This window comes from Pan paniscus, chromosome X (assembly GCF_029289425.2).
Source record: "Pan paniscus chromosome X, NHGRI_mPanPan1-v2.0_pri, whole genome shotgun sequence".
Classification (NCBI taxonomy): Eukaryota; Metazoa; Chordata; class Mammalia; order Primates; family Hominidae; genus Pan; species Pan paniscus.
The window spans coordinates 110,164,391-110,187,413 of record NC_073272.2 but is presented as its reverse complement, the minus strand read 5'-3'; the positions used below and the strand labels follow the sequence as shown (position 1 = coordinate 110,187,413).

The 23,023-nt window shown below is 40.2% G+C and overlaps 1 protein-coding gene across 9 annotated transcripts in view; it reads left to right on the top strand.

Annotated features, from left to right (window-relative positions):
* CHRDL1 (chordin like 1) overlaps nt 1–22,819 on the top strand; it is a 124,080-nt gene extending 101,261 nt beyond the window's left edge. For 4 of the 9 annotated variants that reach the window (XM_003822029.5, XM_063601553.1, XM_008975541.4 and 1 more), the window contains exons 8-12: nt 1,325–1,493; nt 7,908–8,117; nt 15,049–15,216; nt 17,274–17,363; nt 20,340–22,819. In XM_003822029.5, the coding sequence (XP_003822077.3) occupies nt 1,325–1,493; nt 7,908–8,117; nt 15,049–15,216; nt 17,274–17,363; nt 20,340–20,470 (768 nt within the window). In that variant the 3' untranslated portion in view covers nt 20,471–22,819. The remainder of the gene's footprint in view (nt 1–1,324; nt 1,494–7,907; nt 8,118–15,048; nt 15,217–17,273; nt 17,364–20,339) is intronic. The other 5 variants (XM_034949744.3, XM_057301085.2, XM_008975543.4 and 2 more) reach the window with 2 other exon arrangements.
* Nucleotides 22,820–23,023: the final 204 nt, after the last annotated feature.

Below are 23,023 nucleotides of genomic sequence, written 5' to 3'. Positions count from 1 at the left end.
ATTTCTGTCACTGAATATAAAGACCTTCCTTTTCAATTGCCTGTGAAAGAGTTTTTTAATGGGTTCCCCCTCCTTCACCCCTAACAATTGCCTATAAAATACAATTAATCTTACTTGGCTTTAAGCCTTAAGGTTCCATTCTTCATTCATTTCATCTTCTTGTACCCCCAGCCTACTTTAGCTCCTGGGAGAGAGGTGGGTAGCACAATAGTCTGGTCATCACGTGTGTTGAACCCTTGCTGAAAGATTACTTGTATGACAAGACTCTAAGCTTTTCTTAGGTACCAGAGTTTTGTTCACTCAACAAGTATTTGATGAACACCTTCTAGATGCCTGACACTAAAATCTAGGCACTGGAGATATAGCAGTGAACAAAAAGTCCTTGATTTCGTAGAGCTTACATGCCAATACTGTCATGTACTATCAATTCTTCTACCTATAAAATACCTAGGGTATTTGTACTGCATTGTATGATCTTATGCCATTACCTGTCTTTAGAGTCTAAGTACATCTTATCAAGACTATACTCGAATCTCATCTTTTCCTCCTATCCAGTTCACCCTATGCATGATCAGGATTCAATGCTTTGAAACAGTTCTGATTACATTATTTCTCTAACTTTAAAAAAAAATCCCTCAAAGCCTTCTATGCCCTCACCTCTATTGCTTACCAAATAAAGTCTTCACCCCTTCGCCTGTCATTTAAAGTCTTCCATGATCTGGCTTCAACCCACTTTTGGAATGTTATCCTGCAACTGTTCCCTTTTATGGACTCGATGTTCTCTTCTTCACCTTCTCAACTTGTAAACCTCTGCCTGGACTATTCCACTTAACTTCTGCCTGTAAAAAAGTCTACCCATCCTTCGTGGCCCAGGTCACAAGCCCTCCCCAACTAGAAGCTCTCTCTTTCTCCTGATTTGCACAGGACTGCTTACTTCTTCTGCAGCCTCTATTCACATTCTGCCTTGCGTGCAGACTACTGTCTTAACTCTTAAACTGAAATGTGAGAGTCTTGGCAGCAGGAAGGACGCTTTAGCCTTTTTGGCTCTTTTCTCCCTGAGAAGTTTGCCTGTGAATCTAGTCCTATCTTTTAGAAGAAGAGAGATAAACCTTGGCAAGTTGTCATTTAAAAAAATTTTAATGAAAAAAATGTCAGCTGCTTGTACATGACCACATCCCTATTTCTATTGGTGTAGGTAAGCATGCAGCTGAAATCAGAGCTCACCACTATAAATCAAAATTATTGAATGACTTCTAGTATATAACTTAATCTCTGTGATCTCATTGGTGGCTTTTGGACTAAATTTGTTCTTGTTATTTTACAGAGACATTCTTACCACCGCTCTCACTATGATCCTCCACCAAGCCGACAGGCTGGAGGTCTGTCCCGCTTTCCTGGGGCCAGAAGTCACCGGGGAGCTCTTATGGATTCCCAGCAAGCATCAGGAACCATTGTGCAAATTGTCATCAATAACAAACACAAGCATGGACAAGGTAAGGGGCATCCTTCTTTTGTATACTTCCACAACAAGGCTTCAGCAGCCCTGGTCTTTGCAGGGCTGGAGCTGGGAAAGGACCCTTTCTCCCAGGAATAGCCCATATTCACTTGTGGCTCACTTAGCATCAACTCTGTGGGTATAGTCAGGTGACTCCAGGAGACTCTTTGGACTTCCTTAAATGCAGCCAAAAGAGCATAGTCCGGTCCCTTTTGTAAACAGCCTCTTGTATTTTCTCAATTATCCCTGGGGATTGTAGGTCATTTGGGAAAATTTCTTGGGTCTTTAACAGAATGAGTGATTGTCTGTGTTTTAGTAGGGGACCCAACATTCAAAGGTACTCAGTGCCAAATATCACTGAAGCTCTTATCTATACCTTAGAAATAGCAATTCTCACACCTCAATGCACCCCAGATTACCCTGGGGCTCTCGTTAAAGATACATATTCCTAGCCCCACACTCAGATTCTGGTTCAATGTGTAGCATATGAGACTATCCTTAGAAACGAGTAATCCAGGTGCAGTGGCTCATGCCTCACAGCACTTTGGGAGGTCGAGGCAGGAAGATCACTCAAGGCCAGGGGTTCAAACCAGGCTGGGCAACATAATAAGACTCTACCAAAAAAAATTTAATGAAAAAAATATTAGCCAAGTATGGTAGTGAGTGCCTGTAGTCCTAGCTACTTGGGAGGCTAAGACAGGAGGATCACTTGAGCCCAGGAGTTCAAGGTTACAGTGAGCTATGATTGTGCCATTACACTCCATCCTGGGTGACAAAGTAAGACCCTATCTCTAAATTAAAAATTTTAAAAAGGAAAAAGGGTAATCCAGTGAGAAATCCCAAAACCACCTGGCTGAGCACCAGGAAGACTGATCAGGTTAAGACTGACATGCTGTCCACTTAGTTGATCAACTGGCTACAGCAGGCACCCATAGACTTCCATAGCTTCCAATTTCTTCTTGCACAGCATTTTCTGGCCTCCACCCGCCCCCTGCCCCCACCCCCACACACACCAGTAGCAGGAGTCAGGGAGGAGAAACTCAATCAAACAATTGACTGCTTCTTACTTTTTTAGGCCTCCTGTCAACCAGCTCGTTGGAGCAAGGGCTCAGCTGGTTCCTTTTATGAAACCACAAACATGTTTTGTTTCCTTTAAAGGGAAAACAAATCAAAAGCAGTTTTCTGAATGGGTTAAAAGTAATAAATTATTAAACCAAATGATTGAATAACATGGGTGAAAAACAATCCGTTACAAAGAACTCCTACCATAAATCTCAACAAAGCTAGTCAAGCCAAAGCTAGTTGATCACATCTGTTACTAGTTAGATGTATATTTCAGATTACAGATAAAAAAATTAAATTGCTTTTGAAATTTGCAGGCTTAAAAAAACATTCGAAATAAAACCGTTAATGGAAAATGGTGATGTAGTAGAAGAATTGGAAATACTTACTATCGATCTGTGTTTGATTTGTATTTTATTATTTTTAAGTTCCAAGGATTTCTGATAAAAGCTTATGAAATCAGGAAGAAAGGTTAAGATAGTTTGATTTTCAATTCTAAATTGCCTCCAATAGATTCCATTTGCTGTGAAAGTATTTCAAAGCCTTTTAAAAGTGTAGGGAAATGGATTTTGAAAATCCGAAATCCCATAATTTCCACAAGGTCTCTTTAATTTCAGGGCAGAGGCTCATCCCTTGATTTTCTCCACGTCCTACAAAAACCCCAGCTGGTTTACATTTATTCATTTGCCCCCACTGATTTGGATGCAACACTTCTGTTCTGACCTTTCTAATATAGCTCACTGAGGAATCACTTGTCCCCACCCCCAACTCCCAAGCTGGATGATTCAAAATCATCTCGATAATTTTTGGGGTAAGGAGAGGGCTATGTTTCCCTGTCCAGAATTAACTTCACCCCATTCCACTGCAGAGTCTCATCCAGTCTAGACTATTCCTTTAGTCCAAATGTTCAGGGGAGATGGAGCCTAGCTATATAACACTGGGAATCCTGCCTGCCCTGCTCATCATGGATCGTTCTTTTCCTTACATCTCTTGCTAATAATGTGGTCCTCTGATATATCTACTTGGCTCCTTGTTAGCATCAAATAAGAGAAATGATAGGAATCCACCATTTTGAACTTGAATCCAGCCTAAATTTTCTTGAAGCATACTGTGTGTCCACTTGATCACATTGTCTAGAAGGGAACATTACTGTTTGGGGAGAAAAAAAAAAAAAAGAGGTAAGGGCAGGAGAGTGAACAGCACATCTGGCCTGTCTTGTGTGATCCTGTCCACAGCCCTGACCTCACAGTTGAGGTGTCAGCTCTCCATTTTGTCTCATTGTAACATTGTGAGCCACTCCAGTTTAGGTTATTGGAAATCTTTACGTGGGTTGACCAGTTAGAGTGTCCAGTATTCTAGCAGCTCTTGCAAAGGACAGGAAAAGGCAGCCAACATTATTCTTATTTCTTAATGTGACTCAGTGGACTTGATGAGAAAGAACTAGCCCAGTGATTCATCCTTCTGAGGCCATTGTCTTGCAGCCAAATCAGCCAATTCCTAGAAATGCATCAAGTGGGACTATTTCTCCCCAACAGCCCAGCCTGAAGTGATGCAACCCACCCTAGAGATGTTGTTGATTGGGATGCCAACAGGTTTCCCTGGGTGTGATGAGGTGATGGGAATAATAAGAAACACACCCAGTCCTAGTCATGACTTGAAATCTCCACAATGTCTCAGCACTCTCAAAAAGGGAGATAACTCATCCTCGGACTTCCCCATCTGCAGCGTTGTGCAGTTATCTTGGAGCCTAGCTCCATGCCTTATAGTAGGAGCCAGATATATTTGGTGTTGATTTGCATAGAAAGATACTCCTGTGGCCCCTTCCCTTTATAGGCCCCTCAGCCTGCATCCTAGATGCTTGCTCCTTTTTTGGGTGGGTCCGGGGAGGGAACAGGGTCTCACTCTGTCACCCAGGCTGGGGTGTAATGGCACCATCACGGCTTACTGCAGCCTCGACTTGCCGGGCCCAAGTGATCCTCCCACCTCAGCCTCCCAAGTAGCTAGGACTACAGGCATGCACTACCACACCTGGCGACTTTCGTATTATTATTTTTGTAGAGACTGGGGTCTCCCTTTGTTTGCCAGCTGGTCTTGAACTCTTGGGCTCAAAGGATCTTCCTGCCTTGGCCTCCCAAAGTGTTGGGATTACAGGCAGGAGCCACCACACCCAGCCAGATGCTTGCTCTTTTAAGGTCCTTCAGAAGACATGGGGCCAATGACTTAACTTCCCACTTAACAAATGTCAGACTGCCAAAGGATATCTGTGAAGCAAGCAGTGATCAGCTGTAGCCAAATATCTATAGCCAGTATGAGGTGGGAGACTGAGGAAATTGCCTGAAGATTAGAGGCATAAAAGGCTATCCCTTCACAAGTTACCCAGGAGGCCTTGGTCCTTTCCCTCTCAATCTTGACTTATCACTTTCCTTCCTACACCAAACAGTGCCCAACACCATTAAGCTCCATACTTATATATGTTGGTGGATCAGACAGACTCATAGCATTTGACATTCTGAATGGATTTGCTTCAGGATCCGGAAGAAACTGTCCCTTTGGGAAGAGCAGTAATTTTTGCATCTAGCCTCCATGGAAAGCAAATCTCCCAAGGAAATTTTCATGCCTGGAAGCACATCCACTTGAGGCATACAAATTTTCTATAGAACTGAAAATATTAACATTACATTCTACTAGAGATAGAACTCTGCTTTCATGCATTCATTTATTCTCATATATATATATATATATATGTGGCTGGGCGCAGTGGCTCATGCCTGTAATCCAAGCACTTTGGGAGGCCGAGGCGGGCGGATCACGAGGTCAGGAGATCGAGACCATCCTGGCTAACACAGTGAAACCCCGTCTCTACCAAAAATCCAAAAAAAAGTTAGCCGGGCGTGGTGGCGGGCACCTGTAGTCCCAGCTACTCTGGAGGCTGAGGCAGGAGAATGGCATGAACCTGGGAGGCGGAGCTTGCAGTGAGCCGAGATGGCGCCACTGCACTCCAGTCTGGGCGACAGAGCGAGACTCCATCTCAAAAAAAATATATATATAGATATATAGATATATAGATATATAGATATATAGATATATATAGATATATATAGATATATAGATATATATAGATATATATAGATATGTAGATATATAGATAATAGAGATATATAGATATATAGAGATATATAGAGATATAGATATATAGAGATATATAGATATATAGATATATAGAGATATATAGAGATATATAGATATATAGATATTTAGAGATATATAGATATATATAGATATATAGATATATATAGATATATAGATATATAGATATATAGAGATATATAGATATATATAGATATATAGATATATAGATATATAGAGATATATAGATATATAGATATATAGAGATATATAGATATATAGAGATATATAGATATATAGATATATAGATATATATAGATATATAGATATATAGATATATATAGATATATAGATATATAGATATATATAGATATATAGATATATAGACATATAGATATATAGAGATATATAGATATATAGATATATAGAGATATAGAGATATATAGATATATAGAGATATATAGAGATATAGATATATAGAGATATATAGATATATAGATATATAGAGATATATAGAGATATAGATATATAGATATATAGATATATATAGATATATAGATATATATAGATATATAGATATATAGATATATAGATGTATATAGATATATAGATATATAGATGTATATAGATATATAGATATATAGATGTATATAGATATATAGATATATAGATGTATATAGATATATAGATATATAGATGTATATAGATATATAGATATATAGATGTATATAGATATATAGATATATAGATATAGAGATATAGAGAGATATATAGAGATATAGAGAGATATATAGATATATAGAGATATAGAGATATATAGATATATAGAGATATAGAGATATATAGATATATAGAGATATATAGATATATAGATATATAGATATATAGAGATATATAGATATATAGAGATATAGATATATAGAGATATATAGATATATAGATATATAGAGATATATAGATATATATAGATATATAGATATATAGATATATAGATATATAGATATATAGATATATATAGATATGTAGATATATATAGATATATAGATATATATAGATATGTAGATATATATAGATATATAGATATATATAGATATATATAGATATATATAGATATATATAGATATATAGATATATAGATATATATAGATATATAGATATATATAGATATATAGATAGATATAGATATATAGATAGATATAGATATATAGATATATATAGATATATAGATATATGTAGGCTGGGTGCGGTGGCTCATGCCTGTAATCTCAGCACTTTAGGAGGCTGAGGCAAGTGGATCTCTTGAGTCTTAGAGTTTCAGACCAACCTGGGCAACTTAGGGAGACCCCATCTCTACAAAAATTAAAAAAAAAAAAAAGCACGGCATGGTGGTGCATGGTAGTCCCAGCTACTCGGGTGGCTGATGTAGAAGGATTGCCTGAGCCCGGAAAGTCAAGGCTACAGTGAGCCACAATCACACCACTGCAGCCTGGGTGACAGAGCAAGATCCGGTCTTAAAAAAAAAAAAAAAAAAAAAAATATATATATATATATATATATATATATATATATATATATATATATATATATTTATTTATTTATGGACTGCCTACTATGTCTGAGGCCATTTATAAGCATCCAGAAGCTGCTGCTGAAGAATCTGGAGAAGCTGCTGAGAGTAGAATATGGCCCAAGCTGTTTTTTGGTCACAGATACTACTCGGTAAACATAGCCCCATGGCTATGACAAGAACAAAGGATGCTTGATATGTTAAGTAGTTCAGGGCTTGGGTTCTGAATATAGGGTTCCATTTCAGCTCCTTAGCTTTTTTTTTTTTTTATTTTTTTTTTTTATTTTTTATTTTTTATTTTTTATTATACTTTAAGTTTTAGGGTACCAACAATGATAGACTGAATTAAGAAAATGTGGCACATATACACCATGGAATACTATGCAGCCATAAAAAATGATGAGATCATATCCTTTGTAGGGACATGGATGAAATTGGAAAACATCATTCTCAGTAAACTATCGCAAGAACAAAAAACCAAACACCGCATATTCTCACTCATAGGTGGGAATTGAACAATGAGATCACATGGACACAGGAAGGGGAATATCATACTCTGGGGACTGTGGTGGGGAGGGGGGAGGGGGGAGGGATAGCATTGGGAGATATACCTAATGCTCCTTAGCTTTTAATTGCTAATTCTGCATTCTCTTTCAGTGTGTGTTTCCAATGGAAAGACCTATTCTCATGGCGAGTCCTGGCACCCAAACCTCCGGGCATTTGGCATTGTAGAGTGTGTGCTATGTACTTGTAATGTCACCAAGCAAGAGTGTAAGAAAATCCACTGCCCCAATCGATACCCCTGCAAGTATCCTCAAAAAATAGACGGAAAGTGCTGCAAGGTGTGTCCAGGTAAAAAAGCAAAAGGTGCGTTGGTTGGAGGCCCTGCCTTTGGTTGACTGAGATTCTCACCTAGTCTTTCTAAACTTTCTTTAGGCATCAGAAACATAACCTTTCATATAATTGTAATGATAATATTTCTAATAATAATGAATTTCATTCTGTCTTCTCTTGAAAGACTGAAAAGGCAGTTGCTTGGAAGAAATTTACTACCCAGAAATATGCTTGTGTCTACCACACCTCTCATGTATCCCTGAGTGTTGAACTTACCTATGCTTTTCTAAATAGTAGAGAATTTAGGCTATCATGATGATAAGGAAGAATAGTAGCAGCTTTCATTTATATCACTATTAAACCCATCAAAGTACAATCACATCCATTGCCCTTTTAAGACAGGACGAGAGGCAGGTGAGTTATAGTGGAAGGAGACCAGGTTCTGATCCAAGCCTAAGATGTTGAGTGATCTTGGAAATGTGCCATATCCATTCTGAGCCTCATCAGCCTTATCTGTACAATTGAAAGTTTAGAAAAATTATCTCTAAGCTCCCTTCTAACACTATAATCCTATAATTATATTATTATTTATTTTTTAAAGATAAGAAAATTGAAGTACAAAAATCAAAGGACTTGCCCAGATTCATTCAACTAATCAATCATAAAACCAAGGCCTATAACCCAAGTCACTTCCAGCCCATCGTTTTTTCTATGCCAGTAGAAAATATTGACTGATAAAAAAGACAAGTTAATTATTTAAATGGTAGTTTTTAAAACATGAGCTAAATAAAAATATAGTCCCTAATATTGGGGTTGACAGAATATAGGATGGGTAATCAAGCATTCTATCTCTGTCTTGCCACAGGTTTCCTGTGTGATCTATAACAAGTCACTTCACCCCTCTGAGCTTCAGTTTCCTTCTTTGCAGAATGAGAGGGTTAGAGTAGATTTTTTGGGGGGCCCTTACAGCTCCAACATTCGAAGAGTCGATGATTTAGTCAATCCCAGGCACATGAATTTATCATTTCTTATGCTTCTGCAAAGCATTTTTATAAACACAGATGAAAATTCAAACATTTTTAAAAGTAGGTAGAGAGCTAAATTATATACTTCTTCAACTTAGTTCCTCATGACTAGTAGGCAAACATGCCCTGAATCAATGTATATTTATTGAGCATTTTCCTGCAGGCCAGTGGTACTCAAACTTGTCTGAACATTAGAACCCCTTGGCAAGCTTCTACATATACCTGTGTCCCATCCCCAGAGACTAATTTGAGGTGTGGCCTGGGCTGTGGCATTTTTAAAAGATCCCCAGGTGAACATTGTGTGCAGAAAAGTTTGAGAACTACTGCTGTAGGCCCAGGGTCATTTATGGTCTTGCTACTCAAAGTGTGGTTTATGGACTGGCAACAGCTAGGGGCTGGTTAAAAATGTTGACTCTCAGGCCCCCACTCAAGACCTACTGCATCATAATCTGCATTTTAACAAGAACCTCAGGTGATTCTAATGCACATTACAACTTGAGAAGCACTGATTTATGACACAAAATCTTCCTCAATGTAACAACCCCCATCTTCCAGAGTACACAGGGGGCAGGGTGTGGACAGGAAGGACAGGAGCTATTTGATAAGGTGTAGAGAACTGGGGCATTGAAATTTATGAGAAAATGTATTTATTACGAATACAGAGAGAACACATTCTTTTTATTTTTTATTTATTATTTTTTTTTTTTTTTGGAGACAGAGTCTAGCTCTGTCGCCCAGGCTGGAGTGCAGTGGCATGATCTCGGCTCACTGCAACCTTGCAACCTCCACCTCCCGGTTCAAGTTATTCTCCCGCCTCAGCCTCCCGAGTAGCTGGGACTATAGGCATGCACCACCACACCCAGCTATTCAAACTCCTGAGCTCAAGTGACCCACTCGCCTCAGCCTCCCAAAGTGCTGGGATTACAAGCGTGAGCCACTGCATCCGGCCAATGGAGAGAGCACATTCTAAGGATGATATGGACATCTGGGCCACCCAGCAACGATGACCTATTATGACTTCCAAGTCTGTGGTCTCACTGGTTCCTCAAACCTTTTAGTATCACATAGTGGTAGTTTCATGAACACAATTTTCTCTTCTGTCAGGGGTCTCACACTTAATAGTTTAAAAAGTAATGCAACAAGATAATTTCAGACAAAAACTAATATTTACGCAAATTACCCATGATAACATAAACCCTCTCATTGTATAATATTCCAATTTGAATCTCAGGCCTTCAGACCAAGTCTTATTTCATTTTGTGCTTAAAATTTTATTGATGCAGATGATTCAATTAAAAAATTAAATAAAAAGTTGTGAGAACAAGACAAACAACAGTCATTGCTTTTAAAACAATTGTCCTCTCAGGTTGGTAATGTTTATTAAAACATTTGGTGGCCGGGTGCAGTGACTCACACCTGTAATACCAGCATTTTGGGTGGCCAAGGCAGGAAGATCTCTTCAGCCCAGGAGTTTGAGACCAGCCTGGGCAATGTGGTGAGACCTCCATCTCTACAAAAATAAAAGAAAATTAGCCAGGTATGGTGGCACGTACCTCCTGTAGTCCCAGCTACTTGGGAGGCTGAGGGCTCAAGTGAGAGGATCATTGCCTGGGAGCAATGGCTGCAGCGAGCCACGATCACACCAGTACTTTCCAGCCTGGAACAGAGCGAGACCCTATCTCAAAAAAAAAAAAAAAAAAAATTGGCTAAAAAATTCCACTTCTAGGAATCCTAAGAAAGTAACCACAGACATACACAAAGATATACAAATAAGAATTTTTGCTGCAATGCTGTTTACAATACTGAAAAATTGGAAATAATCTGAAAGTTCACGAATATGGGAATGATTAAACAAATTATGGTGTATCTGTACTGTGGAATATTAATATAGCCATTAAAACTCATTATAGACCAAGATTGAATGGCAGAGAAAGATGTTTGCAATGTATTTGTTAAGTAAAAATAGCAAGCTAAAGAACAATATGTATATTATGATCCAACTTTTTGTGTTAAAAAAGAAAGCGTTGACCAGGTGCGGTGGCCCATGCTTGTAATCCCAGCACTTTGGGAGTCCGAGGCGGACAGATTGCTTGAGCCCAGGAGTTCAAGACCAGCCTGGACAACATGGCAAAACCATGTCTCTACCAAAAATACAAAAATTAGCCAGGTGTGGTGGCATGTGCCCATAGTCCCAACTACTCCTACTTGGGAGGCTGAGGTGGGAGGATGGGTTGAGCCCGGGAGGTGGAGGTTGCAGTGAGCCAAGATCGCGCCATTGCACTCTGGCCTGGGCAACAGCCAGACCCTGTCTCAAAAAAAGAAAGAAAGAAAGTGTTTATATATGCTAAGACAAAAAAAAGAAACAAAAAGACTGGAGGAGCATACGGCAAAATGTTAACAGTGACCATTTTTTTGTGACTGAATTATGGGTAACTCTTATTTTCTTATTTATTTATTTGTATTTTCCAAATTTTCAATAGTAAATATGTGTTACTTTTGTATTTAGAAAACATAATAAAATTTATCATGTAAAAAACTGCCCTCCAGTATCCCAGTTGGCAGTATATTGAAGTCTGAATGATTAAACCGATTTTTCTGGAAGAGCTGCTTTTCCCACTTTCCCACTCTGCTCAAGTTTGTGGAGATAGACGATTGATTGAGCAACATGGAAGAAGAGAATTTCTGTCTCATTCTGTGTATCTGCCTCTCAGTGAGCCAGACATGGGTGTCTGCATGTTGAATCACTCCTTAGTCACATTGCCTGAGAGTCAATAGCCACATAGCCAAGGGCACCTGCTCCAGGTACTCTGCAACTGCAGAGCATCAGGAGGCATGCACTTGCTCATGCATTCAATCTGGAAATTTGTTTTAAGTACCTACTGTGTGCAAGACACGGTTACATGCACTGAGGACAGAGATGTGAACAAGACAAAGGCTACTTGCCAGCATGCTCTTTACATTCTAGCAGAAAAGAAAGACAGTGAACCCAAATCAATAAGGTAATTTTAGATTGTGATGAGTGCTGTGAAGAAAAACCAAACAGGATCAAGAGAGAGTGAATGGGGCAGGAAGCACTTTTAAAGGAGTAGTCAGGGAAGGCTTCTCTAAAGATATTTGAATAGAGTCCTGAATGACGTGAAGGGGTGAGAAATGGGATGATCATGACATTACTGGCCTCTTAAAAAATGACACATGACACAGAAGAAAAGGAACAAGGCAGTGAGGAGAGAAGTAGATGGAAGGAAGAAAGAATGGTAAATTCAGTTATGTTGAAAAGGGAAAAGAGATAAATAAAATTCACTGATAATCCAGCCAAAAGTTTCATTGTAACAAGTTGATTGCAGCCTCCTACAATAACAAACTAGGACCAATATTAAAGATGTGAGTTTCATCTCTCTCTTCCCTTTGCTCTGGTAGAGGCTGACCTTGCTTTGCATATCAATGGCCACCTACAGGGTTGGGTAAGATGTCCACTTCCTGAAGATTCCCCAACTCACTTCTCACACTGTCGTGCCAAACTCCTATTAACCTCAGTAGGGAAGGCACCAGATTTAAGAGGCCGAAGAAAAGATCCAGAGCCAGCAAACAAGACATGGGGTTTTATTAGGGGCTGACATACAGGGGAGAGAGTCCAGTGGAGGTGGGCTGGACAGGAGAACCACCTTACATATAGAAACAGTCCAGTGGCAGCAGGTTGGGCAGGAAAACTGCAACCACTTGCAAACATCATGCAGTTTATATAGCATTTTCACTGAACACTCTCCCCTTAACGACCTGGCAACCTTCATCTAACCCAAAACTCAAGGCCTCTATCCCCTGTGCAGCCCCAGGGATGAGCCTGGGGTTCAGATGGTCCTCACAGACAAGGAAATAATCTCCCAGTTGGCCACGCCTGGATTCCCAAGCTCAGAACACACATTCAGATACGTCTGCCATACAGGGTCATTCTAAGGGTACACTTAAGTTATTGCTATCATGAGCATTTACCGTACATACAACCACAATACCATCCCAATACCTCGAATTTCCATACTTACATACTCCTTTTAGGTTATGGCATTAAAAGTCCCTATTAAGACTTAAAAGTTGTCCCAGCTGGAATAATACCTCTCCTTCATTACCACTTCTGCAAGGAATTCTGGAAGGCTCAGGATGGGAACATTCTCTTGGGCTGTGGAAATGGCCAGAAATGACTTCAAGCACATTGTCTTCCCCAAAAGAAAATGAGAGTAGGTGAACTATAGTGATCAGAAAGCACCTTGAAGTGCAGAGTGTGAAAAACGGCGGATGTTGCTAAGTAGGTAGTTCTAAAGACAAACTTTGCTTTTCTTAGCATTTTCAAGTACCAGCCAGAGTTAAGTCAATAATGAGTTTTGTTGTTTGTAGATCCCTTCGGTCAAGTAAATTAAGCTCTTGTAGGGAAGGAGGTAGTGGTGCAAGATGACTCTTCAGGCTACTGGAAGAACTTTTAGCATATTACAGGTACTGCCAGTGCCATCATGTATTTCATGTCAGCTATAGCTGTAGCCAATATTAAGCTGGTGAGCAAAGTTTGAGAAATGAATTTGGCTGTCATTCTAAAGGTGATAATTGAATACACAGAAGTCTCTGTACACTCAGTGACCTCTTCCCTCTCTCCAACCCATTTAAAAAGTGCTAGCACGTGGCCCTTAATTACCTATCACCAAAAAGACTGGCCCACCAAGTAAATAAATAGCTAAAAAGAAGGACAAAAGGAGGAAAACAAAAAGCTTGATTCCACAATAATCCACAAATTGAGTAATCCAATCTGGAATCAAGAGAAGACTATGGTTTTGTCCTTACAATGCCAAATGGTGGTGGGGGTGGGAAAGCTAATCAGGTTACCAAGAGACATACAATAGCAATTTGATTACAACTTCTAGTCCAAATGTGTCTGATTGGCTAACAGTGAGTCTCCCTAATTAGAGTCACAGATCCAAAGCACTCAACACTCAGTGGTTTCATCCTCAACAATTCAGATATTCTTACAGATGGCTTCTGTTGTTCTGATTTGAGTGTATGCTTTAAGTACGCAGCTCAAGAGAGTACTGATTACAAGGCCAGCAAGCAAACTTAACTCACTGATAACCAACAAGAAGAAACTTTTTAAAACAGGGGACTGAGGAAAGAGGAGGGAGGGTGGAGTGAAATGGAGAGTTTGTGCCTTTATGCCTGCGAGCTGAAATTCAACAGTTTAGTTTACACATTAAATGATCCATAGTTGAGGGACTTGACCAATTTTTTGTGTCTCCCAACCATTCATTTGGCATAGCATACATATGGCTAATCTGACATCTAGATTTTGGCACTGGTGCTGATCCGGTATTATTGTTCCCCTTACAAACAAATCAAAGAGCATTCAGAAATGTCAAGCCAATTTGGATAGATCCTTTGGGCAAGTATATGCACATAAATGAGTGTCATGAATGTTTTCTAAGTATACCAAAATGATGTCAGGGATGTTAACCAAGGCCCTTTTTCAGCCCATTCCCTGGGCCTCTCCTGGCAACACTGAGCTGGACAGAGCATGATCCTGACCCTGTATGGAAATTCCTATGTTCTCTTAAGTGCCTAGGAGATTTGTACCTGGCTACATTTTTCCTCATGAAAGTCCACTTCTCAGTGACAGTAGTAGGGGTCCAGTGTTCCGAAGAACTATGGATTCTGTCAACACATGGACTTCAATCAAAGTTACGTGCTCCTTTGTGATTTGTGGCTTAATCTGTGGCTTGTTGCAGTGGCAGCCTAAGCTGGGCTAATGAAGTATGGGTGGAATTTCTGTCTCTCGAAGAATGTTCTTGTTAATTGTCCACTTTTGATAAGTGTGAGATGTTATGAACAATGAGATACATAAATGCAGAAGTTCACTTCTAGCTTTAGAAAACCATGACAAAATTCTACTTGCTTCCTGATTCCAGAAGAACTTCCAGGCCAAAGCTTTGACAATAAAGGCTACTTCTGCGGGGAAGAAACGATGCCTGTGTATGAGTCTGTATTCATGGAGGATGGGGAGACAACCAGAAAAATAGCACTGGAGACTGAGAGACCACCTCAGGTAGAGGTCCACGTTTGGACTATTCGAAAGGGTGAGCAAGACAACATTAATTTCTCATCTTTGTAAGGGGGCACAGAAAAGGATGAGAGGACTCACTTTAATTTTGCTTCAACCTGTTCCCTCATTTGGATTAAAAGTTCTTTTTGATTGCTTAGAAACTGACATATCTAACACTATTGTCATTATGGCCTTTCAAATTTAACGATGGCCTGTGCTAAAGATCAAGTACTGACCCTTGGGTTTCCAAAGCTGCCTATTTCACACCACCAAAAGCTGGAGAAGCGGTTCTCAACCCTGGCTGCCCATCAGAATCATCAGGGAGAGTTTTGGTTTCCTTTAAATACCAAATATCTGGGCCCTACCCCCAAAGATTCTGATTAGTTGGTCTGGAGTGGGGCATGGGCATCAGTGTTTGTTCATAATGCTTCTCAGGTGATTGTAATATGTAGCCAGGATTACAAACTGTCAAACTGTAGTCTGTCATTCTTTCCAGAATAAAGCTCAACAACCATGAAAACCCATTCATTCAGGGCAAAGCTAAGTCCCTAATATCACGATGTGTATTCTGGGGTAAAACAAATTTAAAACATCATCCCTGCCCTCAAGAAGGTTATAGTCTTACTGGAGAAACCCCAGTCACAATGTTCAATTCCTTTTCTGATTACTCACAGTGACTACCACAGCAAGCCACATTCTGTTCATTGTGATCCTACAGCTCTTGTAACTTTTTGTAGGCTCAAGACTAGTGCTGATTTAGTGTGGTCAAGGTTCCTCACAATCCAAGTGGATAAGTGAGATTTCAGCTGGAAAATATACACATCTTTTTGCTACTGGCTCTCACATAAGGCTCAAGAGTACTCGAACTTCTGTATGCATCACCATTACACAGGGAGCTGGTTTTAAATGCAGATACCTGGCCCCATCCCAGAGATAGGAATTCAGTAGACCTTGGGTAGAGTCCAAACATTTGAGTGTTTAACAAATAGCCAGATGATTCTAATGCAGGTGGCACTTGGACCATGCTTTGAAAAAGACTGCTCAGTATTTATGAGGCTTTTTTTCTCTCCCTTTAGACAACAGCCTTTATCTAAAGAATGCATTTCTCCCTAAAAAAAAAGATGCTTGAACATGTATATATTCACTCATGCTTATTTTTGGTCTATGCCTTGGAGTGTTGATTTGCCATCTTTAACTCCCTAGCTCATCCATAACAGGACACCTAGGACTAGGCACTGGTTTGTTGCGTTTCCCCAGCAGTGGGCCCACTATTCGTCATCCCACATCTTTCGCCTCTCAGAGATGTGCAGATGAATTTCAACTTGCTAATGTAGCGTCTAAATATCCTCTTGTTCACAGTGCTGGGTTATCAAGGTCTATGCTTGGTGGACACAGAAAAAGAGGCTTAATCTACTTCGCCCATTTAAGTGGGCTGGTAATATGTTGCTCCTTCAGTATAAGGCAGTTGTCAGTTGTCTACCTGTTATTGTGATAAAAGCTATTCAGGCAAGGTTGAGACTGTGGAGAGCACTCTATTTTAACTCTCCCCATTTATGAATAAGGAAGGCTAAAGGATCTGTGAATATTTCCCAAAGGAAAATATGCTTTTCAGTGAGTTCAAGAACAAGGGTGGCTTCTCCATTTACAAAACCAACCTGCCTGCAATCCCACTGCAGGCTCTCAGTGCTTAGCCAGGAGGGCAGCCCAGCGGTTTGGCGTGGACACAGTCTATCCAGGTTGGGGGCAAGTGCAGAATTTCTAATACTGCTTTTGGCTGCAGAAGCTCCAGTAAGCACTTATGCTAGATTCCATGTGGCTTTCCCTAGGAGAGAGTCCCATGGTCAGCAGCACTATCTCCCTTATCTCCATCCACTGGAGAAGCCGAGGGGAAGCCAGTAAGCCAAGGAAACAAATGGAGTCAATTATAACCCTTGAGCCATCCAAGTTCCTGGTTAAGCACATTACACAGCCCAACTCGATACTCTTAAGCCCTAGTAATGAAATGATACGCTGAGCCTGAGCAGAAAAAAAGGAGTTGATGGTTCCAGATTGAGTGCCTGACCATTTGCTCCACTTTTTGCTTGGCCCTAGGCATTCTCCAGCACTTCCATATTGAGAAGATCTCCAAGAGGATGTTTGAGGAGCTTCCTCACTTCAAGCTGGTGACCAGAACAACCCTGAGTAAGTAGTACTTCTCTTGACTGCTCCCTGAAAAACACATTCAGTTTTCAATTTAGCATAGCCACAGCTAAAGTCCCTCCGCAATCTCAGTGAACATTAGCACTGCTCAGTATCAACACTAAAGGATGTTCCATCTCTCTTCTGGGTGACTTAGCAGTGAATGGGGTGTCTGAATGTAATCTGAAGAGCTTGGACATGGTGAATACAAACCCAGATGTAGTCTGAGCATAGGATACCTCAGGTCAAGGCTTCCTGAATGTCTTTAATGAAACTGCTAAGCACAGAGTCTCAAGAGGGTTGGAGAAAGCTCATAAGATTCCAGGTCTGGTATATTTATGGAGACTTCACATCTGGAAGGGTGTATCCTCTGGTGGTGGGTATGAGAGGCAAAGAGAAATTAAAGGCATATCAATTCCTGTGTTGTATGAAAGCACTTTTACTCCTGGGGAACTGCCCCTGGGTGGTCATGTTTCCTTAAAAGCATTCAGGCACTCAAAAACACTTGCAGCTCTCCCACTTTCCACACTAGATGGAGCCTAGGGACTAAGATACTTCTAGGCATTGGGGCGGGTGTTGAGCACTTCTAATGGGATAAAAGGCACACAGTTTCTATCCACAGGGAATTATAATGGATGAGACAGAACATGAAAATGCCTTCAGTATGAATTAGTATAGTTCTGAGGAGTTAAATATCAAAGTGCTCAGGGGAATCTGCAAAGAACAATGAGATGAGAGCCAGGTGGGCTTAGTCGGGGAAGGCTTCGGGGAGGAGGTGTGTTTTGAAAGAGAAGGGTATGACTGGGCAATGGGTCAGGAAATCAGTCCAGGAAAAGAGTGCAGCCTAAGAGAAGACTCAGACAGGAGCAAACAGGAAATGTGGGTAGGGGAGAGGAATGATCACAAAGGCCACAGAAGGTGCACTAAAAGATTAGAAGATTTGGAGGTAGAAAGTAGTCATAGGGCCTGAAAAAAAGCCAGTAAAATGTTCAAATGTAAGGCAAGTAGCATCTGTAGTTGCTGCAAATAGCATAGAGATATCAACATGGTGCTTTGGAAAGATGTCTTTCGGCTATCAGATGCATCTATTACATTAAGCACACACTTTGACGAAGCCAGATTATGAAGTGCCCAATTTATCATGCTAGGACATTGGACTTGATCTCCAGGCCAGAGAATGCCAGTGGAGGTTTTTAAGCAAGTGAATGGTGCATTCAGATCTGCTTTATTTATTTATTTATTTATTTTTTTTAGAAAGAGGTCCTCGCTGTGTGGAGTGAAAGGTGGACCCTTATTAAGAGAAGTGGGATAGTCTGAATTAGGAACTAATTATACTGTATTAAATCAATGAGACGGGAGGAGAGGTCACTGTGAGAAACATTTCTGAGGTTAAATCAACAAGATCAGCATCAAAGAGAGAAACGAGTTTGGAATGGGTCCGATATTAATAACTCGACTGGGTGAATAGTAATACCATTCACCAACAGGGAAACTGTGAAGAATAAGCAGGTATTGGTGAAAAAGAGTTTCACTTGGAACATGTTTAAATTAATATGCTTAAGAGCCATCTGAGCAGAGTTATCCAATAGGCAGCTAGAAAAAGAGCCAAGGCAGTCAGTTGCTTGTCTTTGGCAGGACTCATAGAAAATAACAGGACAGTATGAGAATTCAAATGGAAAAGTTGGGAGTCCTTACATGTGAGTAAGAAAGGAGGCAGAGTGTAAGATCCTAGGATCAATGATGGGACTTCTGAAGTTACATGTTTTAGTTCATACTGTGAACAAGGCTTTGTTCTAGGTTCCAGGGGACTTAAAAGATGATTTAGATATACTCTGTGCCCATGGCAGGATTTGGGGTATATAATGGAGTAGAAGGTATGTGCCTCAAACTGTGTGTAGCTGAAAGAAGTTGGTATGATCCTACAGGGTCACCTAGGAGCAAAGAAGAACAAACCCAACTCTTTTATATAATGTGCCTAGCAGAGCCCAGCACATTATAGGGCTTCAGTAATAGCTGGTTCCTTGCCCAAATCCTCTTCTTGTTTTTTTGTTTTTCCTTCTATCTTCCCATTGAGTCATAGAGAATGGGGAAAAAGGAGAAATCCAAGGGAGAAAGGAGCAGAGAAATCAGGCCCATAGGGAAGGTGGGTCATTATTCTCTTGTGGCTAAGGAAAAGAAAAAGAGGTTCAAGACAGGTTTGGGCTTAAGAGGAGTTGGCTTAACTTGGACTAGGAGTTCTCCAGGTTGCAGTACCATGAGCACAGGAATAAAAACAAGACAAAACACAGTATCCAGGGTGAGCAGAGACAACAAGGGATGGAAGGGCTACAGCCAAGTTTACTCTGCGTGGAAAGGGATTCCATGGGGTATATGAGAATGGATGAGGAACCACGGGAAGGGATTTAGGGTGCTAAGGGGGTATAAGGACAGCATGTGGACGTAGGAGAAAGCAACGTCGAGAAGTTTTTAACAAAAGATAGCAGGAATAGAGGAAAGAGTGATACATAATCAAATAGTAATCAAGTAACCCAAACCAATATTTGGGGACCCTAAGGGTAAGCAAAGCCCCAGTAATACAGTAGGTGCCGTTTTCCAAAGTGCCTTTTTGACCTGGTGCCAAGTAAGCTGCCTAAATAGCTAACAAGCAGATATTGAAGCATTTTGTAAATGCTAAATATACTGTAAAAATTCCAAGAATAACACTTAGGTTTTGCTCTTGAGGAGGGGCAGTTCTATATTATTCTTGGGATTCTTACAAATGCTATGTGTTGAAATGAAAACTTCATTTCCCATTTTCCATATCTGCTACTAGAAAAGTGTTTTGGGGCCATTTTTTGAAACCAAGTGATATTTGTATTCCAAATTCCCTGGTAGGTCCATGAGTAAGCGGGTAAGCATGGGGTATATTGGTTCTATTCCTAATTTGCTCTGCTTTCCTCTTACACACTCCCGGCCACTTTGCGTTTGTTTGCCTTTTAGGCCAGTGGAAGATCTTCACCGAAGGAGAAGCTCAGATCAGCCAGATGTGTTCAAGTCGTGTATGCAGAACAGAGCTTGAAGATTTAGTCAAGGTTTTGTACCTGGAGAGATCTGAAAAGGGCCACTGTTAGGCAAGACAGACAGTATTGGATAGGGTAAAGCAAGAAAACTCAAGCTGCAGCTGGACTGCAGGCTTATTTTGCTTAAGTCAACAGTGCCCTAAAACTCCAAACTCAAATGCAGTCAATTATTCACGCCATGCACAGCATAATTTGCTCCTTTGTGTGGAGTGGTGTGTCAGCCCTTGAACATCTCCTCCAAAGAGACTAGAAGAGTCTTAAATTATATGTGGGAGGAGGAGGGATAGAACATCACAACACTGCTCTAGTTTCTTGGAGAATCACATTTCTTTACAGGTTAAAGACAAACAAGATCCCAGGGTTTTTATCTAGAAAGTTATTCAAGTGAAAGAAAGAGAAGGGAATTGCTTAGTAGGAGTTCTGCAGTATAGAACAATTATTTGTATGAAATTATACCTTTGAATTTTAGAATGTCATGTGTTCTTTTAAAAAAATTAGCTCCCCATCCTCCCTCCTCACTCCCTCCCTCCCTCCTTCTCTCTCTCTCTCTCTCCCTCTCTCACAGACACACACACACACACACACGCACGTCCACACTCACATTAAACTAAAGCTTTATTTGAAGCAAAGCTAGCCAAGACTCTACGTTACTTTTCCCTTGACTGCATCCCAAGTAGCTTGGAAGTTTTTGTGCCCAGGAGAGTAAATAACTGTGAACAAGAGGCTCTGCCCTTAGGTCTTTGTGGCTGTTTAAGTCACCAACAATAGAGGCAGGGTAAAGAATAAAAACACTTTCATAGCCTCATTCATTCACTTAGAAGTGGTAATAATTTTTCCCTAATGATACCACTTTTCTTTTCCCCCTGTACCTATGGGACTTCCAGAAAGAAGTTAAATTGAGTAAAATCATCAGAAACTGAATCCATGTAAGAAAAAATAATTGTTGAAGAAAGAAGTTGATAGAATTCAAAAAGGCCATCTTTTTGCTTTCACATCAATAAAATTTACCAAGTAATAGATCAGTACTCACTAATATTTTTGAGACCATAGTTGTCTGGTCAGAAAAATTATATTAAATTAGTAAATTCTAGAAGCTCTTTAAAAGGGAAGTTTTCCTTCTTCTCCAATTATAGGAGTTGATTTTTACTTTGCAAAGTGGCTCGGTCCTCATGAGCATCTGCATGTTGACTCTTCAGTTAAGAAAATTGTTGTTCATTTAGGGAGCTGGATATTCTGATAAAGATCTTTATCCTAAACCTTCCTACTATCCTTGTCTTATTCATCAAGCAGATATTTTAGTCAAGAATTCCAGAGAAGGCTGCTCCTAAAATGTCTACTTGCAGCCCAATACCAGAGCATAAACTATCCATTCTGGGGTCTGGCTTTAGAAATCATCTTTGTGGGAAGATCTAATTCTTCATAGCAAGGATCTCAGGCATGCCTTCTAGATTTGTTCCCTCTGAGGGGCAGGAATGAACTGTAGAAATGTTTTAAGGACCCAGAAACCCCATATGTCTCATTCCATGACTATAGGTGAGAGAATTCTTTCCTAAGAGGGTTTGATACCAATAGGGGAAAATGTAAAATGTTCAGTCTTTATGACAACCTGGCATAAAGGAGTCAATTCTTATAAAAGAGACACAAGGGCCTTATGGCCAGGGCTTCTTGGGACAAGACTCTCACCAGCTCATCACACACATTCTCCTTGGAAGAGAGAAGCAGTACATCCCGGTTGAAAGGTCACAAAGCATTAGTTTGTGTGTGTGTGTGTGTGTGTGTGTGTGTGTGTGTGTATGTGGTAAAGGGGGGAAGGTGTTATGCGGCTGCTCCCTCCGTCCCAGAGGTGGCAGTGATTCCGTAATGTGGAGACTAGTAACTAGATCCTGAGGCAAAGAGGTGTTTCTCCTTCTGGATGATTCATCCCAAAGCCTTCCCACCCAGGTGTTCTCTGAAAGCTTAGCCTTAAGAGAACACGCAGAGAGTTTCCCTAGATATACTCCTGCCTCCAGGTGCTGGGACACACCTTTGCAAAATGCTGTGGGAAGCAGGAGCTGGGGAGCTGTGTTAAGTCAAAGTAGAAACCCTCCAGTGTTTGGTGTTGTGTAGAGAATAGGACATAGGGTAAAGAGGCCAAGCTGCCTGTAGTTAGTGGAGAAGAATGGATGTGGTTCTTCTTGTGTATTTATTTGTATCATAAACACTTGGAACAACAAAGACCATAAGCATCATTTAGCAGTTGTAGCCATTTTCTAGTTAACTCATGTAAACAAGTAAGAGTAACATAACAGTATTACCCTTTCACTGTTCTCACAGGACATGTACCTAATTATGGTACTTATTTATGTAGTCACTGTATTTCTGGATTTTTAAATTAATAAAAAAGTTAATTTTGAAAAATCATCTGTAGTCTTGTTGCATAAGTAATTGACTCTCTGGTCAATGCTGACCTTGGACAGGGTAACAAGTCATGGATGGGTGCGGTGGTTTCACAATAACCTTGACATTCTTATACTATAGCATGGTGGTTAAGAGTGTGAACTTTGCAGTCAGACTATTTAGATTTTTAAGCCCAGCTCTGTACTTACCAGCTGTATTTGTCAGTCT